A 27,957-nucleotide genomic window follows, 5' to 3' on the forward strand; every position below is an offset into this window, starting at 1 on the left:
TGCAGATATTTAAGAATCAAGAAAAAAAGCACACACATGTAAATAACTAAAATTGTGCACAAAGAACGGTTTGTTCCTAAAACTGAACGTTGAAACCTTGTAAAAGGACGACCAACCTACCAGCCTCGCTACAAGAGACCCAGTGTTATTCCATATTACGCATCAATGCACACATTTTCACGTTATTTTATTATGCTGCCTTTTTTCTTTTTCGCACAACTGCGCATCAGCTGATTCAATGACATCACACCAACAAAACATGGTCGTTTGTGAACAAAGAACCGGACTGTCGTTTATTGATGCTAATGGGTTGTTTATAGTGTGCTTATAAGTTGTAGTTTATTGCATGTTACCGAGACTATTTTACTGTTCAATATCAGAGTGTTTAAGAGATGCGTAGAGTGCATTTTGCCTCGAAAAAAAACGACAACAAAAAGCTTTTCCCCATTTATTTGTGTTTGGGAAAAAAATCGAGGTAAAATCCGGATTTTCGTTAATTTTTGTCGGAACATTTCTGTTTAACGCAGGTTTTAGCAGGCTTCTTTTGCCTACTTAACATCTATACCCGTTCACAACATCGATTACATAAAATTTTGAGCGAAGTTGAAAAAAAGCTGTTGGCTTTTTATTTTTTTATTTTTAAGGGTTTTATTAGTGGATTTTCCCAGGAATATTCCAGTTTCATTAGTGCTTTACCCGTTTTTCGATTATAACCGTACCTTTATAGCCAGTGGCGCCAAACCTTCGCCCGTATGGCCACATGCGCCTACAGAGACTAATTTCTGTGGCCGTGAACATGTACCGCAGTGGTCGGCAACCTTTTTTGCAGACCGCTTTGAAACTAAAATTTTATCGCCGACCGGTCTTCAAAAAAGTACAAATATTCAGCAATAAAAACGCTTAAATTACTTTATCATCCCCAGGATACATGGGTCAAACGTTTTATAACATCTAACCTAAAAATTTATACGGCCCCGTAACGAAACTCTCGCGGACTGGTACCCGGCCGCGGACCGGCGGTTGCCGACCACAGATGTACCGCATATTAAAATATATGTACTGGTGGCGTGACGCAACTAAAAGTAGTTTGGTGAATATTTAGATTTTTAAACTGTCTCAAACAGATTTTGTTGGGCTGGAAAGAGTATTAACAGCCTATTAGTAGCCATATGTGTCAGACTTTATGTACGCCTAGTGCAGGGGTGGGGAACCTGCGGCCCGCGGGCCGCATGTGGCCCGCTTGCCTTTTTAATGTGGCCCCCGTCACAATTTTAGTATAATACAACATAATTTTAGTATACAACATATTTTAGTATAGGTACAGTATACAACATAGTATAAAAAAACAATAAAATTTTTATGTACAAATATGTCCTTGAAATGACTTCGACACTTTTGGTAATCTCCCCATCCACATTATGACGCCAAACTTCTAAAAATTGCTACACATTCAACCACTTGCTTTATTTGTGACGTAACAGTCACTCGATTGCCTCTCCTTGCAGTAACAAATCATTTGCCATGTGGTGTATTTTTTTGAATTGCGTTTAGAGCTGTTAGCGTGGATCCTTATATTGTAGGCCTACCATATTTTCATCACCAAAAAGGAGGACACATTGTCGAGAAAGAATATAGACACTTACTTTTGTGTCCAAAGAATATGAAGGCACAAGATTTTTGACGAATTTCAGGCAGTCAATTATTATGGTTCAATTTGGATGAATTTTAACTTACTATAAATTGTGATTTTCAATTAACTATGACCACAACTCGCACTATTTGGTCGGTTTTAAAGACGCAATTGTTATTTAAGTATTTAGTAAATACAGAAAATTCAAAAAGGAGGACATTTGGGCATTTTTCATTGTCCTTGGAGGACAACTTACTTTTCGTTAAAAAGGAGGACATGTCCTCCAAAAAGAGGACGTATGGTAGGACCTATTATATTGGTATTTTAAATATGTTCTTGGAAAAAAAGACAGATCGATATAATGGAGCTAGGGTATTCCAGAAAGAATGGACAAACTCTTATTTTTAGTTGAAATAAGTGATAAACCTGTATTATAATATTATAATACGGAATTTAACAAAATGTTTGGCCCGCCCGAAAACATTGTGCAATTCATGCGGCCCGCAGTGCTAAGTAGGTTCCCCACCCCTGGCCTAGTGTGTGCAAACAATGCGAAAAACACGCACCACAAGCGTCACAATACGAATGATGACGTCATATACATCAGTGGTTCCCAACCTTTCTACACTGTGGGACCGGCAAAAATTTTAAAAAAAATCCACGGACCGGCAACATAAGATCGCAGTGAATGCAACAGATATTCTCAAGCGTTTTGTTCACCAAAGTTGTTGTTGCACAACATAATGCAAGAGTTAGTCATAGACTATGTATTTAGGACGAAAAATACAACCAAACGGCAATCAACTAAACTCAAACAACAAAACACCAATCCATTTAGATACAAAATCAATGCTAGTGGGATGTTTGTTGTTGTTTCGCTTCCAGCATGAATCTCAAAATCATCTCAAAAGTAAAAAATAACTTTGTTTTACAAAAAAATGTTGAATGCTAGGCACAGTTTAAGACAAAACAATCATAAACGTCACAAAAGCTTTATTAAACAATTTTGCGGGTATTAACGGTGGAGAGTTACCCTAGTTCAGGGGTCGCCAACCCGCGGCTCCGGAGCCGCATGCGGCTCTTTGATCCCTCTGATGCGGCTCAGGAAAATTGAAGTGCAGTAGCATGACTGTACTCGCTTGTTGTAGTTACCTGCAACCCCGTCTCTATACCACAAAACGTGAAGCCTAAAAGAGGCAACCTGGCGGCGCACAGGTTAACACGCAATATGAGACAATACTGTTTTTGTTTGCAGTGTGTGTGCGCGCGTAACAATAGCTATTTGTTAATTGTTATGCAACAAACGCGTAAACAAAGGAATAAAAATCTGCAAAAACACAATATGCAACGCTACGTACAGTTGTTTTCTCTGCTGACGAGACTAGTTTACGATTGCGTATAATATGCAATGAAACACTATTGTTAACAACAAAAAGTCGAAAGTCATAAGACTAAAAAACGTTTTGCATTTTATTTTAAATTTTAAAACGGCTTTGTGGCTCCCAGTGTTTTTTTACTATGTGAAACTGGTCCGAGCAATGATACTATATTTCAACCATAATCTGTTCAATTGCCTCATTGAAGCAAGTACTTTCGTTTTCATCCATTCCTAAGTTAGACTTTCACGCTCCCTCGCTATGTAGCTCGCGTCTACAAGCACTTCCACATGTAAACTCATTGAAGCGTGTGACGGCAGAAACAAAAAAAGAAAAAGGCAACTCTCACGCAATGATGAAACCAACAAAGAAAAAAAGAAAAAGGCAAACGAGTGTCCGATCGTGTTGTATAGTATCATTGGTCCGAGTGGCTCTTTGAGTAGTAAAGGTTGGCGACCCCTGCCCTAGTTGTACAGTCAAGCTTAAAATGAGTTTCGCACATACCCACAACTTTGCAATAGGCCGACTTATCATTCCATTTTGAAAAGTAGCTTGGCATATAGTAAGATAATTTGCGGACCGGCAAAATATTTACGCGGACCGGCGGTTGGGAACCACTGATATACATTGAAGTGTTCAGCTCGATCTGTGCATCAAGTTAAAAAATAATCTGGGCTTTTTAGGCGCGGTTAGATGGTGATATAAACGTATTTCTTTACATCAGTAATTTTCAAACAAAAACAAACTAGCAATCGGCGGCCGTTGGTGAAATAAGGAACTGCAATGCGGCCGTCGTAGCAAAGAGGTTGTACACCCTGCTTTAAACTGTTATCGGAGAAATGTTAATGTTGACGCCATTGTTGAAGAAATCAAATGCTGTAGCTTTTCGTCGTGAAAAAAAAATCGCTTTGGGGGGCTTTTTACCGAAATATTCCACTTTCAAGCTGGCTTTGGCCGGTTTCTGCCCTCTATTATAACTGTAAACCGTCAGAGAGGTGCGCAAAACGATTTTAGAATTTCTGTCAAATAAACAGAATGTACGCGCGAAATCGAATTCAGAGTGATAACGTATACTAAATGGAAATTGATACAGTTTAGAGTTCACCAGTAACGTTTGACGCAATATTTGTATTTTTATCCGTCAGTTACCGCAAAAACCAGTTTCACAATTTTTTGTCATAATAAATGGTCCCTTTACAATTTTTTAAGCTTGCGGCCCAAGCTCAATACATATCTTAAAATAAATATATTCAAAACTAAACCTGGAGTTAAAAACTAAAAGTTAATTTATTCCTTGGAAAAGTGTTTCCACAATATGCGGGATGATTTTTGTTAAGGTTTTACTTTATATAATTACCTCGCGTAGAAATGCTAAGGGCCAATTATTAAATCGCAAACAAGACTATGACGCAATAATGAAAATGTGCGCAAACTATCGCTCTTTTTGTAGAAAATAGGACCTTGTAATAGAAGACTTATACATGACCAATATAACATGATTTAATATTACATAAGATTTCAGAAAAACTTTCATTTTCGCTAATATGAAACATCATAAATTAACTATCTGTTGTATCTATAAAATACGAGCCACGTTACCTGCAAAATATTTCAAGTTTAGTAAAGTTTCCACATTGTGAAAATGATTTTGGTTTGTTATAATTAAGTTCACTTACAACACAAGGTTTAATTGAAAACATCTATAAGAACGGGATTTCGGTTTCGGCCTGAACCTTTTAAGGCGGGTTGGGTGCATCACTAATACCAACGGAATTAGGTTGTAAAAAACATGAAAACCTATAGCTCGCACTACTTCTCTAATGAAGGGCAGTAGTTGAAAGTCATTTTAATGCAAACTGTAACTGATTAACGTGGATTTAATTCGAGACCTTCTTGTACTACTTGAACTGCTGAACGTGGTATTATCGCTATGACGTCAAAGAGGATACGTACGTTCTTACTTGGTTTCCAGAGAAGACGTTGCCGTCGTTATTGACGCTGTGATCGTTATTGTCGGCACCGTTACCTTTTATTGCCCAACACGAACATTCGTTGCACATGCAAAAGTTGGTCGTCTCGGAAGAGGCAGCTGTAGGACGGTGCGGGGCCAGGCTGCGAACCTAGCGGACGTTACAGTGTCGATAGTAATTGTACAAGCGGAGATGTTAGTTGAAACCAGAATAAACCGGAATTTATCCGGAAAAATATTCGATTATCGGAAATATTCGATTATCCGGAATATTCGATTATCCAAAATATTCGATTAACCGAAATATTCGATTAAACGGAATATTCAAATATCCGAAATATTCGAATAAACGGAACATTCGATTATTCGAAATATTCGATTAACCGAAATATTCGATTAAACGGAATATTTGATTAAACGAAATATTCGATTATCCGGAATATTCGATTATCCGAAATATTTCGATTAACCGAAATATTCGATCAAACGGAATATTTAAATATCTGAAATATTCGAATAAACGGAACATTCGATTATCCGAAATATTCGATTAAACAGAACATGCGATTAACCGGTATATTCGATTATCCGAAATATTTGACTATCCGAAATTTTTGAATACCGAAATATTCGATTAACCGGAATATTACATTCCATTTACAGAACATTCGATTAACCAGAATATTCGATTATCCGAAATATTCGATTAAACGGAATATTCGATTATCCGAAATATTCGATTAATCGAAATATTCGATTATCTGGTATATTGGATTAAACGAAATATTTGATTATCCGAAATTTTTGAATAAACGGATTTTTCGATTGAACAAAATAGGGGAAAGTCGTGTAATTTGGACCCCTTAGGTTTGAACCTTCATAAAATAAACAGTAGTCCTTCAAATATAGGGCGGTTTATGCGATTCGTTAAGTTATGACGCTAAGTATTCATTTGCAAAAAGGCAATGTTTGGATATTAACGTAAAAAGAGTAAAATGCATTTAAATTTTTTTTGCGAAGTGGTCCATTTTACACGCATAGTGTGTAATTTGGACCAAAGTCGTGTGTAAAATAGACCACTTAAAATCCATGCGACTTCTCTTCCATAAGTTCCTCAAAACGAACGTTAACAGCCTGAGATACCAACCTAATCAAGCTTTTATTACATTACCACAATGTTTCACAAAATATTTGAATTTTAATGAATGAAATAAAAAATGGGATAAAAAATTAAAATGAAAAACATCTGAAAGATAAAAAGGCCATAAATGGAATTACTAAGATAGCTGAAACGAAAGAAAACTCGCAGAACACTGCAAAACAGCACCATGGCAAATTAAAGCAATAATTGGTAAACCACAACATAATGAATGTGAATCCTGCACTGAGCTTTATTATAAGCTACCCGGTCCAAATTACACACTTTCACACGCAATTTTTTTACCCAATCCATTTTACTTTTGGAAAGTGTTAGCGGATTGTTCTTCGTATGCTAAATGCATTAATAATTGTACCTCACAAAAATCATACCCACTGAGATTTACACTAAACAGTAGTAAAGAAACGCAAAAAGTTTAGAGCTTGGCGGCCGTAAGCCTTATATCAAGTCTTCTTTCAAGCTGTATAAAAGATATTCTGCCACTTTGCGTATATTCCGACAATAAGCAAGTTCCAAATTACACGCAGGGTCCAAATTACACGACTTTCCCCTATACCATTAATCGAAGTATTCTGTGATCTGGAATATTCCATTAACCGGGATTTTCAATTATCTGGTCTGGAACATGCTGTCATCCAGTTTATTGAACTAGCTTAAAGTTTTATCAACTCGACTATATGCGATAAACGGTATATTCTACAACCTGGGAATTGAGTTCTTGAGTTCCAGCAGCCTGTGCAGCACTGAGATTTTTTGTTACTTTGTCGTTGTCGAGTATTTTATTTTTGTACTGTTTATTTTTTTGACACGATTAAGGCCCAACTTGTTGCAGAAAACGCCAGTTTTCAATTCTTCGAAACCAACATGCCGCAGCACTGATGTAGTTGTACACGATGCTAGTGTAACCGAAGATACCGTTAAGCTATATTTATTTATGGCCAGGTACACCGTTACAACAGCCGGCGAAATACAGCGGCTCTGCTTGTTATAGCAAAGATCTCGTTAAAATAATAAGATTACGAGTCCCAAAGTGTTTTGGTGCGGTCAGTACACAACCGACAATTTTACATTTCTTGTAACATTTGCAAAGGCGTACTTTCATGTATCTGCCTTTCTTTTGTGTCTTAATTATCGCAATAAAAAAAACATTTGCAAAGGCTATCAAGACATTTTTATAGAACGTTAAAAGAATGTGCTTAAGTTGGCAAGAATTCAATTTGAGCGCAAAGGATGCCGAGTTGATATGTTTTAAAACAATACTGTTGAATTTCCGCAAAGAAACATGATCAGACAAAAAAGAATTATTATTTTTTAGTTTGGCGCTAGGTGGGGCTATAACGAACTTCTTTGTTTTTGTTCGAAACACAATCTCCACAAAAGATTACTGTAAAGACAAAACCGTTGCTGCTATATAACTTTAAAAAGTGAATGGCAAATAAACTTTTTTCCGAAGAAATGTATTCCGCGTATACATAGCGAAGAACAAGTTGTTAAACCGATAACTATGTTTGCTACGTAAAATATGTAAGCTAATTTTTAGCTTTACGCTGTTAATTTAAGCCTGTCAAGAAATGGTTTTACACGCAAATTTTCCTTGTTTTTGTAGTAGGCTTATGACGGTCTTACCAGCGAAGATTTGACTCTTCATGTCACGGTAGCACCTCTGAGTCGAGCTGACAAAAAGGGTTGGGCCGTGTCAATTGAAACGCCTGATTGGTATTGAATGGACATGTAGGATGGTTGATTGTTACCGTAGTATGCTGCGAATTGTTAATATTCGTTGTATCAGGTATATAGCCTCTTCACGAAACCCAGTACTTCGACTTTTACGTAAAGCACTGGAACGACTATGTTATTTTAGCCCGTCTTTTAAAAACATTAACCTTTTAAGGACTTGAAAAGTAAATGCCATTTCCCAATACTTGAGAAGAAACGCTGCAATGTCGTTAAGTTATGTTATTGGTTATTCACTTGAATCCCCCGCCCTGCAGCTATACTATAGTATAGGGTATTTTCAAGGTTTGCTGCGAAAATATTGTAATTTAATAATAATACATTCGCAATAAAAAGTTTGAAGAAATATTAGAGCAACACAACCAACATTGGCAAACAAACATAAAACTTTATCCAAAACGCCAATAACAATCATCAATACAGTTCGAAGAAAAGAAAGAAAATAGCCACAGGCAAAGTACTGTACTACATTTACGTGACCTTGCATTTTAATGGTAAGAACGGTTCATTGCATACATTTCACTGCAAGAAATAAACGGCTATAAAACTGGTCCAAATGAAACAAAACAGACCAAAGACAGAAATTAAAAACTACTTCTAAAAACAAATATCCTGTCAAAAACACAAGAAAGTTAAAAAATATCAAACAAACAGAACAGTATTAGATTTAAAAACAGTATTAGAAGAACCGACACTGCTAAATAGCGAACAATTAAAGTTCATACATAAACTATAAGCTTTTAAGTGTGCTGTCACGGTGTAATACTAATGTCTTTTGCAAGATGATTGGCGTTGGTATGTTTATGACTGTGGGTGCTATTCAATGGACGACGTCGACAAAGCAGCGTCATAGGCAAGAACTTCCGAGTCACAGGTTAAAGTCGCAATTGTGTGAAGCATTTTTGGCAAAGCAACGTGGCACAAAAGAACGACGTATACAGTTATTTGTGTGTACCCTTATAGAAGATTTTTCGGCTTCATTCTCGCAATCAAACAAAATAGTGAAACGACGCTGAGAAAATAGGTTAAGTCCGACCTAATACTTTCTCCTCACCGCTATGTGATCTTTAAAGCAGATTAAATTTTAGTGTTTTTTAGCCATACGCTATTGCGATCAAATTCTGTGCGGTCCACAAATCAAGCTGCAAACGTGAAAAAACACGAGATTTTTAAACACTTCATTCTTAAAACTCCACGAAATAAACAAAAACATTGTATGAGATACGTTGTTCCATGCGGATCAACGTTTTCGATTGGGCTGACGCTTTTTCGGAGGTGGAGGCCTTGATTTGGTCTCCTTACACTTTGGAATGTGTCGCTCAGCCACTTTTGGTGCGAACCTTCGTTCACAGTATTGACATTGTATGTAGTCTGGGTTAAGTGAAGGAGGCGGGGGTGGAAGATCAGTTATTTTTCCACCCTCTGCAACGTAGACGGATATTTGTTTGGCATGACGAATTGTGTTGATAAAATCCTCGTGTTTTGATCTCCAGCTACTCTTCTGTAATGTTAAAGAAATACTTCAAGCTTTAAATTGCAGTAAAATACCAATCTACCCTTCTGTAACCTAGACAAACAAAACTGTTCCAAGTCGCTTGGTTAATACAGTACCAGTAACATTAAAGTTCCTAATGGTACAATTAATAAAGCCTGCCATCTTTAAAATAAATTTAATGTAAACTGACACCAGCAATTTCTGTGATGGTTTTTGTACCCATAAAAAGGCATTTTCCAGATTGCCTTGTCCTGGTTGTGAACTTTATCACTTTTTTTATGTAGCCATTTTTATTCCAGGAAGTTTTAGAACTGATACAGTTTTTTTTTTAAAGGTGTTCAAATTTCTCCAGCGGTTTCCCAAAATTTGGACTTGCAACTACAACTACAGTTTTTGGTATTTAAATGAAACACTTGCGGTCTCTTAAAACTACTTAGCGGTCACCCAAACCAAATCTTAAAAAAAACATGAACATGAACATTTTTGCATGGTAAGAATTAGAGTTGGTAATGTTACTACTATCGCCAGCAAACACTCACAGGTGCAGTTGGGACTGTTTTGGAGGATCCTCTCACAGCCGAAAAACCTTCCAATTCAGTTCCCTTCTTTCTTGCATTTGCCATGTTAAAGACTTTGCGCTTTTTGCCAGCAGTCTTTGAACATACAACTTTGTGCTGGGAGAGCCTTTCCACTTTGAATTTTCTTCCACAAATGTTACAAGGAACCAACTGAATTTCTTCATACTCACTCACTGGTTCCTACAAAAACATTACACACATACATTTGAGCATAGCAACCAAAGAAATGCACTGTACACTATGTTTACTTAAAGTTTTTCAAAGCGACTATCCTGAAAACTATACAATCAAAGATACAGCATTATGAAACAGTTATAAAGAACCAAGCCATAAATTTTTATTGCAATTGAAACTTCTCATATTCAAGCACTAACATAAAAGTTGTACAAATTCATAAATATTTTTTTTCCTACCGAACTTCTTTGGTCATGAATGACAAGTCTGTCAGTGCCATGGGATGTTTCTTGTGTCTGTTGCTGACCCTTCCAGTTTTGTTGGTACTTGTTTCCACTACCACTTGAAACAGGTTTGACTTGTGGTGAAAATGCATTTCGCGTTGAAGTGCGAGAGCTTGCTGTACTTCTGGTGTCACGACGCACCAAAACAGGTTTTTGGAAGCCAGCCATTACCTCACTTTGTCTTGATTCCTTGACTTTCAAGTTGTTTTGGTAAATTTTCATTTGTTCTGACATGCCCAACTGCTTGCTGTAGGTCTGGTCAAGTCTTACGTTTTCTGGTGAAGCTATGTTTTGATCACCATTTGACATTAAACCATTGCTAGTAAGACTGTCATCCATTGAGTCTGGAGTAGCTATGCGGTGCCGCAGTATTTCCAGTCTGTTGGGTTTAGGTTTTTTCTTTTTCCTTCCAGCAGTATCTCTAGTGCGATCAAGTTTTTGAAAAGCATCTGACTGGTGAAGTTTCGGTTTAAATGAAAAAGGTTCGCAATCAATTTCTGTGGTGCTAACATTTACTGGTATTGAAAATCCACTGTTATCTGAATGGTTTTGATTATATTTGTTAAGTCTCATTTGCCTTTCCATATCCTGTGCATTTTGCCATTTCTGAAAGTCACTTAATTCTTCTTTTGAAGCTTTGGTTTCATTTTGTGGCAAACCATGCTCTTGGTGCCGCTTGTTTAATTTTTGAAGCTGCATTTGCTTTTTTGCTTGAATTCTTTTCAATGCCTTTAAGCTAGCAAGATCTGGTACTGATGAATTTGTATTTTCTTTCTCACTGATTGACACCTTTTTCATGTGATGATCTTGCTTGGGAATGTTTTGTTCAGTTACAGTGGTAGGCTTCTTGTAAGTTTGTCTCAATGGTCTCTGAATTGTCTGTTGGATAGGTCCATGTGGTGTGTCTTCATGAAAGCTTCGTGACTTTTTGGTTTGTCTATCTATTGGTGGCAAACGTTTTGTGCGATCAGAGTTACCAGAAGATGATGAGTCACGTTGTAGATCACTGCCTGTTCTTTGAAAGTACTGCTTAACCTGCTTGCTGCTTTTCTTTGATATTTCTCGCATTGAAGTTTCTTGTTGATTTCTGTACAGCTCTGCAAGCTTTTTTTCTTTTTCCTCCAAGAGCTTTCTTTGATAGTTTTTCTGCATTAAAAGCAAAGGAGAAGATGTGTTTTGGAATGGCTCATTCTGTTTTTGTTGTCCTTTAGGCAAACCAAAACTATTCTGTTGTTGCAGCCTCTTGTCCATTATTAACCTGTCATTAATTTTTCGGTAAGTACCTAACGCCATTAGCTACAATATTTGTCAAAAATTTACTGATTCCCACAGTGCACATTTCAGGTCTATATAAAAGGTATATTTTAACCTGTAGAAAAAGTAGAATCAAATGTGTTTGCGGAATGTGACAATGTTTAAGATTGACATCATAAAATGCAGTTTAACAATTTTAACCATTACTCAAGACTTAAATTTTGTGTTTAATCAATGTGCTATTGTACTTAAAGTAATTATTTCTCAAATTAAAGTATGTTATGGTTATTAAACTAACTGCGGTTTATAAAGCAGTGTTTTACTCCAATTATATTCAGCCAACAGTATAAAAAGGGTTGTGTTACTTAGCCAAGCAAACGTTACATCTATTAAAGCATTTTAAAGACCTGCAATATTTTGAATTGTTTGGTTTAACTAGCAAATTGGCAGCAACAACAATAAATTTAAATTTTCAGTTGCATGCGGTTTGCTTCTGCTTTGTTGCTAAATAGAAAAAGGTGCAAGAAAACGTTCATACAAAACAAACAAACATACGTTGCTGTACAAAACAAACAAACACAGCTCCTTTCCTTTCAGGTGCCAACTGAAATCACAAATTGTTGGCATGTTGCTACGAAACCGTTCAAGCATAGAAATCTCGAAACAAACAACGACAGTATTTTATTTTTTTCACCGTGGTGTAAATGAAAACTTTATTTGCATAAAATGATACAAAAACATTATAAATTATTTAACATTTTTTTTAATTCCTGATATTTCAAGTTTTTCAGTTTATTTTTTTTTTAATATTTTGTAAAGTGTTACAATTACGCTGTATTTACATCCTCATTAGGGTGTATAATGAGGAGTGCCATACAATATTTTCACCCAATAGGTATAAACAAATTAAATCTCCACAAAATAGTTTCGGACAATAAAAATGTTCATTAAGAAGAATCAATATTGTTAAACTAAACGGGAGATGACTTTGATTGTGCTTCAGTGGCAGTGGCCAAGGTTGTTCCAAACTTCGTTGATTCGCTGTTCGTGTAGTTTGTGGACGAATCTAGGCGACCCTTCTTTGCGGAAGCAGCTGCTTTGGATTTCCTACGCAACAAATATCCATATTACAAGCAACTAGTGGCGTCATTTACAGGGACATGCTCAAAGGCATAGCAAAGCAGCACAATACAGTTTATCAAATGATTTTCTTGCCTCTTTGACTGAAGGGGTTGCTGGTTTCTGGCATTTGCTTTGGCCATGTTCGGGTTTTCGCTTGAGTTGTTTGATTCAAATCTGCTCCTAATTCCTTTCGTTGCGTCACTAAATCCACATACAAATCAGTGTTAATTGGTTAAATGCTTTTGTACTTTTTTTCTTATGCTTTTTTTGTGTGCATGTAACAAGCATATCTTTCCAAATGTAAAACCTTTACTTGAAAAAGTAAAAGTTCTAGTCAGTTACATTCTAATTTCATTACTTGTCCCGTTTTTACGTATTGTTGGGTTTGCAAACTGTTTTATTGTTCACGTTTGTTATGTTTTGTAAAGAGCTTTTTTGGGCGGCAAACCAAAAATGATTTAGAAGACCAGAACAAATCTATTTTTGAGCTGGAGACAGTGCACACTGTTTCGAGCTATGAGGTCTCATTGGTGCAGCTGGTGACATGAGATCGGCCGTATAACCATATTGGCTGGTGCAGCCATCCAACGGCACTACATATTGTTGGAAGTAACAGGCTTAAAATCAGAAAGTCGACCTGGAACTGAACCCGAACCCGCGAACCAGTTTGAGAGGTTAATTTCATTAAACCCGAACCGAACCCCATATTTTGTTTGGCGTTGGACCCGAACCGGAACCAAACCAGTAAAAAATGCAGTCTGTTTTATATTTTGTGATTTTTTTTCAAAATAGCACACTGAAGGATACACGAGATAACACTTAAAAGGCGTGTCAAAAATTACAGTGCTCGGGCAAATTTTTTTGGAGTTTGATAAGACCAGCCAGATGATGGGTAGAGTTAAATTAAAACAAATAAAAAATTGAACCGGTTTAAAAACCGCAAACCGGTTCGGACTGGATAATTTGCCCAAACCGGAACAAAACTCGAAAATTTACATTTTTAAAAGCCCGAACCGAACCCGAACCCTTAAAAACAAAACCTAGTGAACCCGAACCGAACCTGAACCCATATGACAAGCGGTTCGACTCCCTGCTAAAAAGCCATGTCGAACCTATTCTGTGCGATGCCACAACTGAGCACACCGCAAACTTGCTCACAATGGCCAATCAACTGCTTGGGAACCAAAGTGATCTCGGCTCAGTGCGGTAGAACTAAATATCGTAGAATACCGCATGTTACCGCATGCTACGGCACGTGACTGCGTGGTATACCACATGTGAACGCATGTTATCACACGGCAGAAACTTGTAAAAGACTTATGAAACTTGTAAAGGACTTACGCCGCGCTGACGCCTGGAGTTTTTTGGGTTGGGTAAGGGTTTGTAATTAAAATAATCCTAGAATCTGATTTAACTTGCACTTGTTAGGGCTTGTATTCTCACATTTCACACACCATGCAGTATTCTAAACGGAATGCCATGCGGAAATATATATGGTATTTAGTACCATCCAAGGGACACAGTGCCAATGTAAAAGTCTGCAGCATATCGTTTATTGGCTTGATTTGACATAAATATATTTTTGTTGTCTTACAAAACACATGCCGGACATTTTAAGGAAGGGGCTTTCCGTTAATTAACAAACGAGTCACAGTTTCTGTCCACAAATTAATTAGGCACAAAAAGGTTAACCTATTTTAGTTTCGAATACATGTCAAATAGGATCCTAATTTGGAACATACAAGGAAAACCAAAAGCCTTCAGTTGTGAGTAAAGCCACGTTTCAACAAATACTGGTGTTGTCGAATTGAATAAACAGAATAAATCGTGATGTGACACACGTTTACACGGAAATCAACAGATCGATGATGTTAATGCGGCGTACAAGAAGTGAAATATTTTTTGTTTTGTGCCAAGGTCGGGTCAGTCGAAAATGCGTGATCAGTTTCAGAAGTAGGCTATCAACAATACATGGTTTCAAGCAGGGTTAATTTCAAAACGGGTCATATGATTGTAAAAACACAGTGTTTTGAACCCGATTTCTGTGGTTCGAAACCATACATGATCAGTTTAAATTTATCTGTCGTTTGACCAACTCATACAGACAATCTGGTAGTAGACTACTTACTTGAAACGGGTACCAAAGTTGCCGCCTAGGATGGTGTACAAATAAGGGTTACAAGCCGAACTCATGTAAGCCATTAGTGATCCAGCCACCGACAGATTTCTGCATATGTAAGCCTAAAAAATGTTGCATGACATTATTTAAATCCAACATCACTGTTTATTTACATTGTTTATGAGAACACGTGATAACCGTTCTAAAGCTTGGGTGCTGATACACAGTTATCTTTAAAGTCAATTTTGCAGATTCTGCCCTGCGTTCAGGCCTCAAATTTGGGAGAGACTTTCAAATAAACTCGTTAGCATAAAATTGACTGGAATTATATAAATATGTTACAAAAAATTGTGGTAGGTCACCTTTTGCCTGTATTAAAAGCTGACGTTTGTTTTCAATGCAGAGTATACACATAACGCAAGAAATTACCTTTTCTTGTGGAAGGTCGATTCCAATTATTTTTGCCAGGTGGCTGATATGAAACGGCATCCACAAAATAACGAAGCAGGTTACTAGGGCGGCACACATGATGGTCACTCTTTTACGGTTTTTCTGAGCTCTGGTTGCTGCTTTCGAATTCGCCTGACCGGGTTCAGATGAACCTGGTGTATTGGTTTGCGACAAGCGCGCAATTATAAGTCCGTAGCAGACCATCATCACCTGATGAACCAGAGTCGTATTCAAACCAATGTTAAAATGTCATGTGAACATAACAGAAATAAACGAAAATTTGTTTTTTTCTGAGGCAAAGACGGAATATCGTTTTTTTGTGTGCATGAAAGTTTATTTTAAAATGCAACCTTAATGTGTCTCACAATTTTATCAAAAGTATATTCTGGAAAACAAAGTAACAAATTAGAACAAAAGTTTCGGTTCATACGTCAATCGCAAATGGCCTCGCGGTAAGGGGTTTGTTTATTTTTATTCCACGTTACTTAATTTCTTGAACCAATGGACTTCAACATGTGGTACCTAATTAACGTTATCCATCAAACGAATATTAACCATCAAATATTCTTTGAAATCTTACCATGATGGGAAGAACGTACATGGCCGCAAAATTAAATAACACTAGTATTTTCCATCCAATAGAAGTGTTGGCGTATGAACATTCTGGAGGTAACATCTTTTGTGGAAAAACAACGTTTGCTTGTTGCGTTGTAGTTGTTGATGCTGCTGTTGCTATCGTTGCTACCACGTCTTGTGTTAAATTTGCTACAATTGCAACAAGTATTAATATGTGTAAGAATATGGTCAGAGTTTTTATAATATCGACCTTTGCAAGCAACTACAACGATTAAACTTCACGTAATTATTCTTTGTGGGTAACTTAAGAAAATATATGATACGTGTTGGCGTAACAGAACCAAATTGTTTTAATACTTTTAGTACAGTCTTCGTTTCAACGTCTATTTGATTCGTCGTTTCGTATTATAAGACACGAGTGGTGGCTTAATATTGCATGACAACTTTGATTTGTACCTTCATGATCCAACTGCTCGTAAAATGATTGGTGTCCATCTAATCCGGGGAAGTTAAAAGATCCAAAATCAAAGCCTTCAAAAATATTTGTATCCAAAGTGGTGTTGCTCTGTTCAGGAGAATTTGCTGTGTTGTTTGTTATTGAATTGCTCGTATTGGGAATACCACCTTTAAGCAACTGCTCCAAGTACTTGTTCAAGGAATCACTGGGTACACTGGAAAATACGCGAGTTGTTTGAGGTACATCGTAATAGAATAACACAATGTGAAAATGCGCCGCATAAGAGTCAGAAAGAAAGAAAAGAAAAAAAGAAGGTAATCTGTCCAGTCCGCTGTAGTATGAAAGCACACGATAACGGTAGTGAGAGAGGCCGCTACAGGAGTATTAAATATGTACACCTTTATGCATTCAAAATGAATTATTTCATCGCGTTGAATTTGGCACATCGTGGAATATAACTTACATGCAATGTTCTGTCCCGCCTTCGCTTGGCTTCAATAGTTCTTCGCAAAGTTTAAGGTTATTGCCTAAACCTTGATTAATGCAATCCTGGGTAATGTTGGTGCTTACTGGGTGTGGCGAGGGAAAAACGTAGCTGTAGGCCATATATAAAAAAACATCATCTTGTTAAATGAGCTTTATGATCACAGTACAGAACTACATAAGCCGTGTGCAACAAACCTGCAGCTGCATTGTGGAAACGTTCCAACTATTGCGCTGTACAGCATTTCCGGGATGCACATACACAAACAGACGATCCATACACAAGTACTGACGATGATTGCAACTTTCATCTTCCGTAGACGCCGAACAACGTCAGAAAACATATGGCACACGGCCAGGTACCGATCAATGCTCATGATCTGCGTTAGAGCACGATAGTTTATTTTCGATCTTGCCTTTGGGGTTTATTGCGTCAACTGTCATCTTAGATTGCAAATTAAAATCGAAACTTGACGCAAGACTTGTGGTGTAACTGATTTGGGGAGGAAACCAAATGTCCATATTTGTTTAAATTAACCCGTACTTATACAAAGTCTCCGTGGAAGAACATATATCACCAGAAAGTTAAATGAACCCTGTACAAATTCCAAAAGACACCGAAATTGGGAGTAGCCTATTTAGAGTACATTGCCTTTGAGGCAAATGTGAATTTTAAATTAAAGTTTCGTTATGAAGATGCACATATGGAAAGAGAATTGAGGTCGGACGCATTGTCAGTTACCCTAGTTTACTTCACTTGCAACCGCTTTATATTTAGTTCTGCACTAAAAAAAGCAAATAACAACCTTACCATGAGAAATGTGATGGACGCATAGTAGTTTAGAAACAAAGCGGTTTCCTTGGCCTTACACATCCATTCCGGAAAAATCCATCGCAAATTAATGTCTTCTGATACTTTAAACGGCAAAGATATAAGAAAGAGGGTATCTGCTATCGCCAGTTGCAGGACGTACCTGCCAAAAATAAAACAAAAAGGTGATGATTTAAAGCCTGTTAAATGGCTTGTTTCCATTTTGGGTGTTTTGGGTGATGTTCACACTTTACGAAGATGCGATTCAAGCACCGTGTTCCGCGTATTTGAGCATTTAACGACATAATTTAACAACTAAGGGTTGAAACAATTAACGAAATAATTGATAAATCACAAAAAATCAGTAGGCATTTTTTTCTATAACCGACATTCGAAGCATTGGTAATGTCGGGTTTAGCCGGTAAAAAATAGTTTCAGATTTCTAAACCAACTCACCCTCTGTTTATTTACGTTTACTTACCAATGCGTGACGTCTTTTTTGAATTCACGCAGCTTAAATATGACAAAAATAACGATAGCGTTTCCCCAAGTACCGATCGCGCAAACCACGATAGACATCACCACTTTTGCCCAGTTCACCTGTTCCACGGGTGCTGCAAAAATTGTAATTTTAATTGAGTTAAGTCGTTATCCTTTAAATATGTCCCAAATATATACCATGAGAAACTCTCAATTGTGATAATTGTTCTCCAATATTATTTTGAAAAACTAGTGTTACCTTTAATTCTAAAACAAAAGAGGGTGTTTTTTGTCATAACAAGCAACATAAAAAATGTAGTACTTTGCTAAACTCATGGTTATTGTGATACTAACTTACTCCATTTGGGGCCTTTTACGATCTATTGAAAAAAGGTAAAACCGAAATTTTGAACCGAGATACCGTAAAAAAATTAAAAATTTTCATAATTTACAACTATTTTTGTTTTTCATGTCCAAAAGTGATTAAAAACAATTAAAAAGAATGGATTTTTAAGTCTGTTAAAGAAGAAAAACGTTACAGAATGGGTGCCTTTACAAACAGGTTAGCAACAACTAAGCTAATACTTTCTCATCCTGTATTTTTGTAGTAGGGTACTTCAAAGTGAATAAAACGTAAATTTGTTACGTTTGTGAAAGACAAGAAATTTACATAGTAAGCCCTTTACAAAAAGTTTGGGAACAATTGTACTAATCCTTTCTTATCGCCCATATTTTTTGTTTTTTTCAAAAAACACACCAATATACCTTGTAGTGGTGGAAGCACAGTACCACCGGCATTTCCATTGAGCTGATTTGTAATCTCTAAATCGAAGACGTTCAATGCCATAATGTTCAAAAACTTTAAAATTCGCTTTTAGATTGTCTGCGCACTCTCACTGTCAAACTGCTCTTATGGTAGGACTTTTTACCAAACTATCTTATTTATAATGCTTGACGGACGAAATGCCCCGAAACTGGCCTGTGGGGTTTTTGGGGGACCCAGTCTTAGTGACGTAATTTCATCTACGCTAAGTGTTGCAATTTAGCAGTGTAATGTCTGGACCATACGCATTGCACGCGCTATTAAGTATGTGTCAAAACAGGGGCTGCATGTAAAGTGCATTGGGCTATATGGTGCAAATTTTCAAGAGTTATGGCATGACTCACCAAAACGCCACACTATAGTTACATGAGATTTCCTATAGCGTGCAATGTGTTAAATTTTCTTCTCATCAATTAACATATTATTTCATTTCATGTTTGTTTGTGTTTTAGAAAGAATTATTTTCAGGAGTTTTACCAAATTTACACTGTTGGGAAATCAACTGATTTTGGTGAAAATACAAAAAACATTGTTTTGTTTTATGTGGTGAAACGTATCAATAGGTGCGGAGTACATTCTCTGCATTACAATCTTAACGCAAAACTATGGTATTCACATTTACATATAGTCTGACAAATAAAACAAAACACAGGAAAAGCCAGTCGCAAATTTGGGATCCAGTCTGACCGCACCACGCCCTATGATTGATCTTTCACATATATGGCTTTCTCGTCAAACACCAACAACACCGTACTTTTATATTTGATTTACCATGTGCACGTAATTTGGGTGTGCTGTTTTTTGTCTTTATTTATTTACATTTAAAAAAGTTTGCCTTGACATTTATTAAAAATAAATTGGGATGTATTTTCAGCAGTGTATGACTATTAAAAACGGTCTCAAAATTTAGATAAATTTGATATTTTCTTTTTTTGTAGGTTGCAGATAAACAAAAATTGTAGATAAAAGCTGAGTTTTGTTAAGCTTATAGTGTAATGTTTTCACAGTACCATGCTTACGTACAACCGTTGTTTAGCTTATTTTAATATTAAGACTACAGAGTCTTCCAAGAGAGAGTTGTTTTAAATTCTTGCATTTATGTATATCTAATAAATTTTATCGCTAAAATATACATATTAAAAAACGTTACATATACATCCGGAAATAAGCCATGATTGAAATTTTAGAGAACTTTTTCAGTCACGCCACGCTTATATCTTCATGACGTAATAACGTTGTTGGTCATCGCATAACATTTTTCTGCATCATGACTAGCATATTGACTTAACTTCCGATGATGCGAAACTATGTGGTTTTTCAAAACAATGATAAAGTGACATTTTCTGATCAAGTCAATTCAAATTTATTTGCAATGTCACTTCATCACATTGTCATGGTTAAACAGTTGCGAAGAACAGCAAGAACATCGACAAAAACATTATCAAGGCAACTTTCCTGTTATTTGAATGCTTCTTGAGTTCTGTGTTCTGGGTATGTTGCAGCAAAGTTGTACAATTTAGAAGTTGAAACTTTTTGACAACAACCCTATAATGGGGCACGTTGAACACAGATTTGTTTTAAAGTTTCGCGATGTGTAAAAAGACATAGGCTCACGTCATTCACATAACGTTTTATCAGAGCTTGTCGCTCTTAACATGCATTGGGCCAGTGCGTACGTATCTTAATTCTCATCACATTTTTATGACATCGGAAATTTTTGTCGGAATAATTTCGACCCTAAGAATATGGGTCATTGTCTTAAGCAGTGCAACCCACGGTTTTGTTATTTTGCTTTACCCTTTAGAACGAGAATATGGGTCAGTATAAAAACACTGCAAAGAAACTATGCTTTCGGTCCCTGTCACATTAGGAACTGGACACCTACATTTGGAACGGCAGGATACAGTATACTGTTTCTTTAGGGACAACATACAAAACAATGTGATCAGTGCAAAAGTAAAGACATTTCGAAATGTCAAAAGACACGCCAAACTTTATCAACATCCGATATGGGCATGCCTTATCTACATTTCTTGTAACCCTAGAACACCATGTAGATTAGACGTACTTGGTCCATACAAGCTTAAACAGTGTACAAGACATTTCAAATACATATGTCAGCTTCGTGTTTGCGGATGTGTTGTATTCACATCAATGTTATCGCAATTTGACATTATAAAAATATCCGACAATCAGTTTACCAACATAAGATTGTATGGGTTGGGTAAATACAAACATTTGGCAGAAAACGAATACCTCTTTTTGGTTTTATACCAAGTCGGTATAAATTGCGAAAGAAGCTATAGTGCGAGTGTTTTAAATCAGCGAAAGTTTGTAATTTTTAGAAGTAGTAAATAGTTATTTTTTTAATTCATTTTTGCTAAATGGTGGCTTGTGAATGAGTCAGCTTTATTTCCAACAATTCTAGAAATGAAACAACCCGCAACCGTTTAATCGGCTTTGTATAGCACACACTTCCAATGTGTCTGTCTCAACATTCTTGTTGTTCTGCCCAATAAATCAATGTTCCACAAACTGTCGCATTAAAACAGCACAAACACGTACGTGTTATCAGACCCCGCCCGTTTTGTGCGTTATCGGCGCAAAGCCCTTTGCTTCAACACGCCTAAAGTCCGTTAAGCTAAAGCTCCCAGGCATCCCAGACGAAAAAAGGGATTTACGACAAAAACAGGTGTTTACGGCGGCTCATAGGACAAAGCGTGATGGAGGTAGCGAGGGCGGGTTTAACGCAGATGCGGCAAATACCACAGGCCGTAGCTTGATTAAAGACCGACCTGTACTGATGAAAACAACAGAGATTGTAGAAATGTCTGCAATAAAACGTAGTCAATATATAGAAGATTTTTTTTGGCAATTTTGCTTTTGATCAAGCTACGACCGGAGTTTAACAGTTGCAGTTGTGTTCATATGTGTAGTTAATGCGTATAACGTTTGGCTGCTGATGATTTCGGCACTAATAAAGTTTTTGTTTGATTGTTGGTCTTTGAGGTAATTTAAAACGACATATATTTTTGAAACATATAACTATGCTTTGTTATGCGTTTAAAATGTGGCTTTTGTGATGCCGTAATGCAAAATATCTCAAATGAGCCTAGTATGCAATTATTGACATTTTCTGTACGAACAAAAAGACTAATATAAACATTTCCTTTAGTTACCCGCGTATGCTATCATCTCCGTATAGACACAGATGTAAGTGAAGTAGTGTTTAGGTCTGTAGCGCAACGCCGGACCTTTAATGGCAGCTATTAACTTTTATTTACCCCTCTTACACAGGTCGACCCTTATGTAAAATTTGGGTGTATAAGGCAAAGGGAAACGGCTTTGTAGCGAAACAGTTCCCAGAGCATGACAAAGACCGACATGGAGGACTACGGAATTTTAAATCAGCTTTATAATATATCAGCTGTGGGGAATTACTCAAACTCACACTATCCACAATCTGTTTTGAGCAACCTGGTCTTGCCTTGCATATTCTATGCGGTATTTTTAGTCGGCATTATTGGAAATACGCTTGTCGTGTACATTATGAATCGGCTGGTGAGTAGACCATGTGTTTGGGATAAGTGTCAAGCCAAAATGCTATGTAACGTTTTAACATCACCAATTGAATGCACAAGGTTTAATTTTCGGAGGCAAAAATTTTCAAGGAAAAACACAAATTTTCTTGGCCATGTTTTTCTGTTTTCTATTATTACCTCAACATTCCTATACAATATTTGACACCCTGTTGTTCTTGACATTGAGTGTTGTTCTTGTCTTGCATTCACGTGCCCAGAGGTTGCGTGAATTAACCATTCAGGTGTTCAACGCTTATTAGGGCAAATATGTGCATTATGTGCTTAAGCAATGTTGTGGATCGATTACAAATGGAACATGTTATCAAACGTTTCATTGTAATATGAGTTTGCTGTATACATGAGTTTTACTATAGTAAAATATGAGTTTTACCATAGTAAAACCAATTTTGCGTTTGCTGGAAACTATAAAATTCTGTGCAAACTTACGCTAACGGTTGAGCGACCGCGGAGACAGTCTCATAGCCTTCCTGAGTTATTCCACGAAGCGCCTTCTCACATCAATTGACTCAAATTTATTGTGCAGAATGGACCGAGGAAAATTGCCGATTTGTTCGTCGTTAACCTGGCGATAGCGGACTTGATTTTCCTCAGCACGATGCCGTTTTGGGCGACAGTGTTTCTACTGCAAACGAGGTCGGTGCTCAAAGACAAAGTCAAATTTAGTTGCATAGTCACTTCGTCATCACATTGTTTTCCGTTGTTAAACTTTTTCGTAAACAGCAAGAACACCGAAAAAAACATGGTTTATCAACTCAAGTGTCCTGGAAAAACATGGTGGCTCACCGCCACTCCCTTTTTAACTCTGATACAGGGATACAAAGTTGAAATTTTTAGGGATGAATGTTTAATGGACATAAATAGCTATTCATGGTCAACGTCAACGTAAAATGCGACAGTCGTCGCCGGCATTTTTCATTGAAAGTGTACAATTTTCTGGATTTCTTGGAGCTAGTGTCCCCTCTTGTCCGTATGTCCCGGCGCTCATAAATGCAATTCGTTTAACTTCGCCCGAAGTCCTGGAACCGTTTGCAACCAAGAATGCTTGCTTAAAGAAAGGTTATGACAACAAATATGCGCTCGCTTATGAAAGTCGTTAAAACGGTAGTTTCTCCAATGTTTACGATCCAGTAAAACCAAAATCTTGCGTCTCAGTAATAAATAAACAAAAGTGAAATCATAACTGACCCAGTTGTGCTTTTCAGATGGATTTTTGGACAAGTCTTTTGTAAAGTTGCCAGCTTTTTTTCTTTGTTCTCGGCTTACGGAAGCGTATTTTTTCTTACCATAATGGCCATAGATCGTCTAGGAGTTGTGGTCTTCTACAAAAGTTACAACAGTCGACGGTAAGAAGATATTGTCGTTATTGTAGATAACGATTAGAGAGCATTAACAAATGAGATTTGAGCTTATGTAACTCGAACTCTTTCATCACTTAAAATGCCGAACAAATTGCAAATATGTCAAGTCTCTTTTTCTCCCAAAACACGGGAATCATTGTCACGAAAACACAAACATTATGTATTAAATAATTCAGTCAAACCAGATGGTAAAGTGTGTACCAATCCCAGGTACAATGGGTTCAATAATTTTTAGGCACTTGAAATCAAGCCAGCATTACATGGTTGATTTCATTGCATTGTGTGTTTAATCTGTTTCCAGGTAGATCGGTATAAAAGAATATGTTTTCTAGGAAGCGCAATAACTATTTATAAACCAATAAATGACCTTCATGTCATTGCTCTCTGCAAACAGGGTCGTCGCAATATCTCCGCGTCTCGTTTATATTTGAACAAGATATCGCGTTTGCGCTTGACTACCTTAACCGCTGAAGCGTTGGACCTCAAATACATAAACCAGCTTGTCATTTAACCACTGTATAAACAAAATAGTATTACGTAAGAAGCGCAGATTTATAAGACTTGACTTGTTGATATTCTGATTTAAATTGACGAGGGCGCTTAAGTTGAAACTAAGTGACACCTTGGCCAGCGACAGGTTTGCACGACCGAGTCTATTGTTTTCCTGGAAGATTGTCCTTTGGGGAAAAGTTAAAAACTAATTACGTGGCTTTAAACGTCAAATTATAAAACTGCTTTGCTTTTAAAAACCAACGTTAAATCGTCATTTCACCCCAACAGACGCGCAACGATAATAAGCGAAAAAGAAAATATAGTAAAAGGGTCTTGGGTAATCTTTAAGTACTATTAAATTATACAAGATACTGAGTGCAAGAAGATCTCTACAGTGCTGTTTTAGTTTACTTATGACAACTGTTGGTGTGCATATAAATGTCAACACTAAATGTAATCATGATATCAAAATGCAATAAAATTGCAATGGTTGGTTTCAAAAACGCCAGTTTAATGTAAAACACAATCTGACAAATCGGTGACTTAGCCGTAATTTTGTCACTGCAGTGTGCAAACGTTGCTTTTACAATAATAAGCATTGTTGTTCTCGAATCGCTGCACAAAACAGCAATGACATTTTTCCGCTTTTTATTAAGGTCAATGAAAAAGGCCGTCACCGCAGTGGTTGTTTTATGGGTGGCGTCTATTGTTCCAAGCTTGTTGGCCTTTTATTTTCGTGACACTGCAATCGACCGCGTAACAGGTGGGTCCAGTTGACAAAGCAATAACAAAACAACACATCAAAGCCCCAAACATTTAACAGGAGTTTGCGCAATAAATGTTCGATGAAGTATTGTGCAGTGAAACGCTGCAATGTAATTCAACAACATGTTTTGGGAAATAAAAGTCATTGACAACGAAGTTCCTAGCCATCCTAAAGTATACATACGCGTATCTTGATTTAGCCTATTTTACATGCATGTGATGCAATTAAAAATACGCTAAAGTAGCTCAACAAATTTGCATGTATAAAAGATTTAACGTAATGTAGTTGGTTTTACGTAGGAAACCTTCAGTGTCGATGGAGCTTCAATGATAATCTACCTGCACATAAGATCTGGTATTTTGTTCACTTCATTCAAAGGTAGGCTACGGGTTCATAGCTTCATTTGAAGATTAGATTTCAATAAACCACGCAGAACGTGTTGTCTATAGAGACATAACAACTCGGGTATACTGATACCGCATGCTAAAAGCATACCATAAATCCACAGGGGGCGATCTGAAACCAGAACATAATATTATTTTACCATCTTCTTTGCATTTAGTCCACCAAATCACAATTTCCAAGTTTATTTTTGTTGGTTCAATGTGCGTTTTCCTGCGCTATTATGCGGTACAATTAGGGATGCGCCGAGCCGAGCCAGAACCCGAGTACTCGGTACCGAGCATCGCTATTTTTGATGCTCGGTGCTCGGCCGAGCAGTTGCACAAACTGACCCGAGCATTAAATTTGCATATTCATGCCCTGCCAACATAAGTAACTAGTGTTTGAAAGGGTGTCTATGAACACAAAAACAAATGATTTTTTTTCAAATTTATTAGATTGTGGAAAAACGTGTACTTCTGAGGCCTGTAACAGCTTAATACACCGCTGGTGACGTAAGAGACCTTGTAGAGCTAAAACGTAGAAAGGGGATTTTTGTGACGTCATAATGCACCGAGCGTGCTCGGCCGAGCACCGAGCATTAACGTGAGATGCTCGGTGCTCGATCAAACAGAACATTTGTAATTTTGGCACATCCCTAGATACAATGCAGAAACATGTTTAAAAATACCAAAACTGATCCAAATATAGCAACGGTATCATTCATACAAATGCATTCAAACCAAATGAAAACTTATTCCAGTTTTTACTATTCCAGTATGTATTTGTTTAGGTTTATCATTGCCTTCGGCGTGCCATTGCTCACCACAATCGTTTGTTACGTCATCATCGTGGTGTATCTAAGGGGCAGAAAATCCAAAAAGAAAGTGCTGCGACAAAAACAGGTTTGTTGCCAGCCAACCAGAAACTGACAGGCGTCAAACCGCGCAACCGAAATATTGAAGAGGAAAGTTAATTTAGAAATCCTTAATAGGCACTGCAAGGGCTATTGTTTTGGTTTTACATTTAGAAGAAATCTATACGTAAATTGTAATGCAAAAAAATTGTATCAAAAGCGAGTTAACTAACTTGAGTTTTTGTTTTACGCCATAAACACAACTTTGGAAATGACCACCTCACATGTAGCACAGAACATGCTTTTAACGTTTGAAATAAAACTGATCATTGCTACGTATATCCAGGACAGAGTCACACTGACAATATGTGTCGTCATCATTGTATTTATCGTTTGTTGGACGCCGAACCAAGTCTCGAACCTAATATACGTCCTGCAGAGCCTTAACGTTCTAGGTAAGTCGAGTTGTGGTGCTTTAATAAAAATTTTCCTAAGTGTGATATGTATTCTAGCCGACAAGTTCCGCGAAGTCAACAAACGCATTACTATTAAGTCGGTGTAGCTAATATTAATCGTTACTCTGTTTAAAATAAGCTTTTATTTCTTCATGTAACTTCGGGCTTACTTTGTCACGCTATAAATGGGTGGTAAATACCAACGACTGCTTTTGTTACGTTTTCTATATTCACCCTACAATATCTAGTAATTACTCTTTAACGTCTTCAAAACAAATCTCGAGCGGTGTGAAACGAATCCAACAAGAATCGCTTTTCACGCAGATCAGCCCAACCCACCATCAACCCAATACTACTTTCATCTTTGCACCATCACGCTTGCTTGGACTCACAGCTGCTTTAATCCCTTTCTTTATGCCTTCATGAGAGAGGATGTGCGACACAAGGTAACAAAGCACCTGGTGCGCAGATTTAGGGCATTTGTGGGATAAAGTTTATCATTCTCCCAACTCCCATAACGCGGGGTTTAAAGCACAATTTGGAGCAGTTGGTTTAGGAAAGATTGAAATATTGGGTGTCAGTGCAAGTTTTCAAAATGTATGGAAGAATATACTTACAAAAACGTCCTAGGGAGGTGGCGTCTAGATTTAACAGCAAACATAAACACCTTTATCCCATGTGTGGTCTGTGGACTGTACAAACTGTTTAGAAAATTGAATTTCACTGCGGCATATAATGATACACAAACATAACCTTTTTAGCTTGCTGAAATAACCCACAAACTACGACATTGCCAACGGAGTACTCACAAGCAGAAACTACGTAGGATCACTTCTTCGCCGTCAACGGTATAGCATGCGCCACCAGTTACGCAATTTAAATATTCACTGAAATATTTTATTTTGTTGATGTTTTTAGCAGAAAATAACCGTGATCAGAAAACCCTCCCAACGTCATAGCAGTCCTGCACACAATCTTCTCGAAGCCAAGGTAGGCTACAGCGCTTTGTTTCTTTGTTCCAAATTCAGATCTTTTAAACGTGACAAAGGTCATATGTGTTAGTTTGTTTTGTA

At 37.1% G+C, this 27,957-nt stretch overlaps 3 protein-coding genes across 3 annotated transcripts; 1 reads left to right on the forward strand and 2 right to left on the reverse strand.

Moving 5' to 3' along the window:
- Positions 1-8,154: 8,154 nt before the first annotated feature.
- On the reverse strand, positions 8,155-12,165 carry LOC145204194 (uncharacterized). Its single transcript, XM_080076660.1, has 3 exons — positions 10,355-12,165; positions 9,903-10,121; positions 8,155-9,369 (listed from the first exon to the last, which is right to left on the reverse strand). The coding sequence occupies exons 1-3, from the start codon at positions 11,690-11,692 to the stop codon at positions 9,109-9,111; spliced, it is 1,818 nt and encodes a 605-aa protein (XP_079932786.1). The 5' UTR covers positions 11,693-12,165; the 3' UTR covers positions 8,155-9,108.
- Positions 12,166-12,230: 65 nt separating this feature from the next.
- On the reverse strand, positions 12,231-19,218 carry LOC145228998 (uncharacterized). Its single transcript, XM_080094272.1, has 10 exons — positions 18,917-19,218; positions 18,153-18,285; positions 17,672-17,834; positions 17,059-17,240; positions 16,841-16,972; positions 16,377-16,591; positions 15,925-16,109; positions 15,324-15,554; positions 14,904-15,016; positions 12,231-12,976 (listed from the first exon to the last, which is right to left on the reverse strand). The coding sequence occupies exons 1-10, from the start codon at positions 18,996-18,998 to the stop codon at positions 12,781-12,783; spliced, it is 1,632 nt and encodes a 543-aa protein (XP_079950398.1). The 5' UTR covers positions 18,999-19,218; the 3' UTR covers positions 12,231-12,780.
- Positions 19,219-22,343: 3,125 nt separating this feature from the next.
- On the forward strand, positions 22,344-27,946 carry LOC145229085 (type-2 angiotensin II receptor-like). The gene is made up of 10 exons (XM_080094381.1): positions 22,344-22,535; positions 23,100-23,209; positions 23,779-23,919; positions 25,083-25,189; positions 25,492-25,570; positions 26,367-26,478; positions 26,776-26,884; positions 27,209-27,330; positions 27,646-27,732; positions 27,803-27,946. The coding sequence occupies exons 1-10, from the start codon at positions 22,344-22,346 to the stop codon at positions 27,944-27,946; spliced, it is 1,203 nt and encodes a 400-aa protein (XP_079950507.1).
- Positions 27,947-27,957: the final 11 nt, after the last annotated feature.

Source organism: Phallusia mammillata, chromosome 1 (genome assembly GCF_965637545.1).
Source record: "Phallusia mammillata chromosome 1, kaPhaMamm4.hap1.1, whole genome shotgun sequence".
Lineage (NCBI taxonomy): Eukaryota > Metazoa > Chordata > Ascidiacea > Phlebobranchia > Ascidiidae > Phallusia > Phallusia mammillata.